This window comes from Tarenaya hassleriana, unplaced genomic scaffold (assembly GCF_000463585.1).
Source record: "Tarenaya hassleriana unplaced genomic scaffold, ASM46358v1 Cleome18, whole genome shotgun sequence".
NCBI classification, from domain to species: Eukaryota; Viridiplantae; Streptophyta; class Magnoliopsida; order Brassicales; family Cleomaceae; genus Tarenaya; species Tarenaya hassleriana.
The window spans coordinates 1191411-1197548 of NW_010965216.1; the positions used below are offsets into that span (position 1 = coordinate 1191411).

The 6138-nt window shown below is 34.3% G+C and overlaps 1 protein-coding gene across 1 annotated transcript; it reads left to right on the forward strand.

The window, feature by feature from the left end:
- Positions 1–626: 626 nt before the first annotated feature.
- Positions 627–1415, forward strand: LOC104810409. The gene is made up of 3 exons (XM_010536700.1): positions 627–753; positions 878–973; positions 1046–1415. Exons 1-3 carry the CDS (start codon positions 674–676, stop codon positions 1269–1271), a joined length of 402 nt encoding a protein of 133 aa, XP_010535002.1. The 5' UTR covers positions 627–673; the 3' UTR covers positions 1272–1415.
- Positions 1416–6138: the final 4723 nt, after the last annotated feature.

The window sequence follows — 6138 nt, forward strand, 5'->3', positions numbered from 1 at the left end:
AAAGAAAAAAAAAAGGGGGGGGGGGGGGGGGGGGAACTCAATTGGGCCGGGTCAAGCCGGGTCGAACACAATTATTGGGCTTTCTTGTATATCCGTAAGCCCATTGTTTTAATCGGAAGGGGGGGGGGAAATCACTTCGATATCCAATTATTTTGGTTCTGATTTTGGATCCAATTTCGAGATCCAAAACCAAAACTCGTGATTGGAAGTAGCGATCGATTCCAAACCACGACAAAACGAATCTCATGTTTCATTTTTATCTCCAAATCAAATGTAAATAAAACCTTCGAATCGGAGGGATTTCGTAAACTCAACGACCATTGAATCAATCACTATGGCAGGAGGAATTACGGTGTCAATTTGGTCCAGTTAAAGGTACAATGGGCCATATCTCATTAAAGCCCAACAATATATCATGTAGAGACGACACGTTGTTCGTAGACTTAAATCCCAAACGACACGTCTTTTACGACTGCAGTGGCAATATCATATTTCATAGCTAAACAACTAAAACAAGGCTATATTGAACGAACGGCACGCAAGTTGAAATTTAAGAACTTAACGGACTTGATGTTTTAGTGGATTAAAAGAACGCTGAAGCGTGAAACACCTCTAACCCCGAGAGCAACCGGAGAAATTCGAATATGGAAGAAATATTAAGCGGATTAGGGTTATGGTTGCATCTCTGAGATTCTCCTGCTCCAGTTATGGAAATGGGGTTTTCAACCATTTTGTTTTCCAATTCAGACAGAGGTTATTCATTGTCGAAAATTTGTCTTGTGCCCTATATACGGGAAAAGTTTATATTTTTTTCCCTGTGAAGTTTTGCCCTCCGACATCACAGAAACTGATACGACTCTGAAGTTTTATCCTGTAGAGACCACATGAACTTCACTTGGATATTCAGAAATTTCTCCAAGGCTATCCATTCTCCTTGCATCTCTGAAGTTTTCAAAGTCGACAACTTTGCATGGTACAAAACCCGAATTACCATTGCTATATACTGATCGTGAAAGTTGTAAAGTTTTATGCTTTTTTCTGCCAGGATTATAGCTATTCATGTCGCTAAGAACGAAAGAACGGGATCCAACAACCTTTCGCTTGATTTACTGTTCTTGGGCTCGAAGATTCTTCATTCAAATGGTAAAGTATATGCCTGCGAATGGTGGACCAAAGGCACGGTTTGGACTTCTCTCGTGACGATAGTCACTACCCTTTTTTGTAACTCTACCTCTCAATGGATGGCATCAAAGATGTTCACTCTTGTTTGAATTTCTCTCTTGATGATGATCATAACCCTTTCCCCTAACGATTATGAGAACCTCCTACATCTGTAAAAGAAGCTCCGTTCTCTTGGCTTTTCCATCATGTAATAAAGCATTGGTTTGGTGAAAAAGAAAGCTTTGGCTGGAACAACATCCAGCTTACCGACCCGGAAAAGGGTTTCATTCGCCACAACAAATGCTGCATAGAAGCCGGCATTCGTGTCATCGCTGTTAGTTCATCTTCTTGAACATTATAATTAAGTTCCTGAACTCACTCGGTATTCCCCTGTGTTGGTTAACCGACACAAGACTGAACCGATATGCTTGAAAACCGACATCAAACCAACCTAAACCGGATTGGAAAACCGTCTTTTTCAGGCCATTAAAGGGAGTGAAAGGGAAGGAGAGAATGTTAGAGAAAGATATGTATTGTATTCTTGTTGGTGTCCTGTGGGATTGGGTTCAAGAGTTTACGTTGATGGGCACGTGGGCAGGTCACTCTCTTACATTCAAAGCCTCTAATGTAGACAGAGTCTCATTACAAAAATGATTTCGACGTTTTATCCTCTCGGGATAATGATTTTTGGGCTATACCACTAATTCCGAAAAAAAAGAGTTTTAACATTTTGGAAGATTTTATTATCTTATTATTTTTCAGATATTTATTATTCCTTTGAAGTTTCAACTTTTTTCACAATTTTTAAGAAATTAAAAAAAAAAGTCACGTATACTCTTGTTTAAAGTTGAAATATAATTAATATTTATTAAATTTATCAGAATGGATTAGTTTTAATTAAAGATAATAATGGTAATTATTTTGAAACAGAAAATTTTGTTTATAACGTTAACTAAACATAGTGAGTATGTTGTTTTGTTATTTTTCCTTTTTCCATTTATGTTTTTTATTTACTGAAAATTTGGCGGCTGCGACTTTCTGTGCTCAAACAAGTCACATACAGACATATTATTATATTAATATCGTATACAAAAATAAATAAAAGAGAAAATTATTTTAGAAAATGACTGGCTTTTGCCTAATCGTGAAATGCCAAATTTCTACAGAAAACAAATAAAAAAAATACAAACCTCAAAATAAGAAAAATCAAATCCAAAATATCTATCCAATATACAAATCAATACTCTAAAAATAGTTTTTGATATTGTAATTAAAACATCTGTATTTCAATAATATATTTATTTATTTACAACTAACAAGGATGGCTCACATTTGAAAACATGAATCACATTCATGATGTTATTATGTGTGTCTCTCTTGTGTGTGTGTGTGTGTATGTATTATTCACTAAATAAAATATGGTATATGTATATGTGCATATTAGTTTACAGGTATTTAAATTTCGTCCAAACTCATACTTTAAAATTCGGATCTTGCCATATATAAATGATGCTTTTCTATCATAGTTAATCAATTAACTTTCGCCGAAATAGTGTATATGTATATATATATATATGTAGTTATGGGTGCATTATTGGTTTTATTTTATGCTTGTTAAAGCATTTGGTGTCCATCATCTCGTTCGTCATACTCCATGATTTTCATATTTTTTTAGAAAAAAAAAACAAAAGGTTTTATTTTATATTTTGTATTATACTTTATTCTCGTTTTTATCCACAATGCTCTTCTTCTTGCATTTTATGAACACGTGCCCCCCTCAAAAAGCCGTCACCTATTGGATGCAAGAACTCCTTAATTCTTGGCCTTTTATGCACTATAAATAAATAATATATATATATATCTAAATGAAAATAATATAATGAATGCGATTTGCAATCTCTATAAATTTATTTGAGGAAGACACATTCCAGAAATGCCAAATTCAATATAAATATATGAAGTAAATTAGAATGATCATCTCAACCGCTACATATAAACAAATTGTCAACTTCTATATATATATATATATATATATATATATATATATGTGTGTGTGTGTGTGTGTGTGTGTGTGTGTGATATGGTTGTGTGTAAAATTTCAATAAAAAATATGTTGGGTACTAGAACGTTGTACATCCCCTTTAATGGGAGAAAAATAAATATGGGTCCCATTTATTTTATTTATTTGCTATAGTAATATTTCTAGTCATGTTGACACGTTGCAGTGCTTTGTAATAATAATAATAATAATAATAATGATGATGATGATGATGATGATGATGATGATGATGATGATGATGATGATGATGATGATGATGCGGATGATGATGATGATGATGATGCGGATTAAAATTTATATAATCGATTATGTCAACTTCATAATAAATACATCTTTTGGATTTTTTTTCTTTAAAATAAAAATTGTACCATTTTTAGAACTCCAAAATATAATAGAATATTTACCTATAAATAATATTATTAGAAATAAATATAACTAAAAAGAAATTATTAATATGAAATTTTGTCATTGTACTTAATCCCAAATCAAAATTTACCTAAACACGCCATCATAGGGTGGATATAGTCCAGAAAACCATTCTAGTTATAGAAAAAACACAAAAAAATGAATATAATTCACAATAGAGTAAATTAAACCCACGTTTACGTTAACAGATCTAATATCCGAATATTTATACTATCTAACTTAAATTTTAAAGCCGGTTGTGGATTTCTATTAGACAAACACTGTCATACAAATACTCCATTTCCCATCAAAATTAACCATGGAGGAATACAGAGTATCTCAATCACAATGCCGCTTTATTAATTTACTTATATTATTAATTTGGCATACGCAAGAGAATTTCATATCTATGTAAACATGTATTAATGTAAAAAAAAACTTAATTAGCTAATGTATGCAAACCATATTAAAAGTAATACCACGAAACATAGTAGTGTATCAAGGCTTCAAACAATTAATTAATTAATCAGCTAAAAAAACACAGATAATCTTAAGAATTGACAAAAAAAAATTATAAATATTTTTAATTATCTTAAATTACAATTATATTGTTTAGTTAACGATTACAATTTTAACAATCAGAATCGTTTGTTAGTTTAAAAAATCGCAAACTTGATGTTTTGTTAGCGTAATTTGTCTTGCAATAATTCACCCTTTTAGACTCTTCTTTGCTTAGATTAGATTATGTGTTTTTTTTTAATCGATACACTACAAGAAAAACTGTAATTTGCGACAGAAAAATCTGTCGCAACATGAAAAAGAATCTGTCGGTAAAAAAAAAATTGCGACCGATTACGACCGATGGATGTCGGTCGCTAAATCGTTGTCGCAAAATCTGTGGGGTCGTGATTCTGTCGCAACTTTGCGACCGACAGATCTGTAGGTAGTCGGTCGCCAATATACGACAGATGGCTATATGTCGGTAATCTGTCGCAAATTGGTGAATTCAGATCTGTCGCACATTGCGACAGAAATAGGAGTAGGTATTCGGTCGCTACGTAACGACAAATTTCATCAGTCGCACTCTGTCGCAAAATAACGACCAAATATAGCGGTAGGTATTCGGTCGCAACTGTCCGACTAAATTCATTGGTCGCACTCTGTCGCAAATGTAAATTTTTTAAAACAAATATTAATAAATAATAATTATTTAAATTAAATTAAATTTTAAAAAATAATTTTAAAAATATAAAATAAAAAATATTTATTTAAAATTAAAAAGTATTTATTAAATAAAAAGTATTTAGTAAAAACAAATTAAACACTAAACAAAAAAGTTATCCGGATTGTCTGATCCGGTTGTTTGGTCCGCTGGTGTCGTAGAAGGTCCGACTCCGGGCTGAGGAGTCAGAAATGGGTTGAATAGTGAGTGAGACGTGGTGACCGATCGATGTTGCATCCGGATGACCACCACCCAACTGAGTCGCCATTGCACCGACGCCGTATATACGTCCTTTGGCATCGGGTTGGACAACCTACAAAATCAAAAGTATACGTCAATTAAATTAATTTAATAAAAAAATAAAAAAAATATAAACTTACCTCCAGATAGAGGCTGTTGATTTCTGCTGGCGAAAGTTGGGTCGATCCACAACTCTCCTCTAATTGGGAGAGACGATCGGTGATCTTTGCCTGAATCGCATCCTCGATTTCCTGAACCCGATCGCTGATATAAGTACCGTCAGCTCGACGGTGAGTCTCCTGCAGCAATCGCAACGCAGAAGGTTCTTCACCTTCCTTCTGCATCTGCACCCAAAAAATTTAATTAAAAAAATTCAAAAAAATTTTAAAATAAATACTTATTTACTTACTATCTCATGGGCGACTCGAGCAAATGATCTCCGTCCTGCAGTGTGGGTCGGGGGTGCACGTTCGACCTCCGCTCGGGATCGTCGATTGCTTGAGAATGTTTGACTCTTCTGCGTTCCTTCTTGTGAATCCCAATATTCAACTAGCTGATCGTAGATCGCCGTCGACATCCATGCAGGTCGTACGCGTCTGCTCTTTACCCGATAAATGTTGTCCTTGAGGCGATCTCGGACGGCGAGCCTCCAAGCGGCGTAGACTCGGTCATGAACAGACTCGTCCCAATAATAAGCTTGCTATAAAAAAAATAAATTTATAATTTTGTATGCATATAAAATTAAACTAAGTGCCAAAATTCTTACCGCAAAAGCCCCAAACCAACGCTGTAGATCAGATGGAGGGACACGGGTGAGACTCCGCCACGGACCTTTGAAGTCCGACTGTAAGATGCTGACGACGGATGAAATCACGTCGTTATTACGATCAAACCTGTAAAAATCGAATTCGTAAAATTAATTTAAAAGAAATTAAAATAAATATATATTATATACATAAAAATACCTACCAAATAGAACCGGGGGAGCGATCCGGATCTAAACGAGGTCGGAGACGACGTTCTGCAGACGCTAGAATCTCCTGCAACGATG

Coding starts and splice junctions, on each gene's coding strand:
- LOC104810409 (XM_010536700.1), top strand. CDS start 674: ATGGTTGCATCTCTGAGATTCTCCTGCTCCAGTTATGGAAATGGGGTT. Junction 754..877: donor GTTTTCCAATTCAGACAGAG/GTTATTCATTGT, acceptor TTTATCCTGTAG/AGACCACATGAACTTCACTT. Junction 974..1,045: donor AAAGTCGACAACTTTGCATG/GTACAAAACCCG, acceptor TTTTTCTGCCAG/GATTATAGCTATTCATGTCG.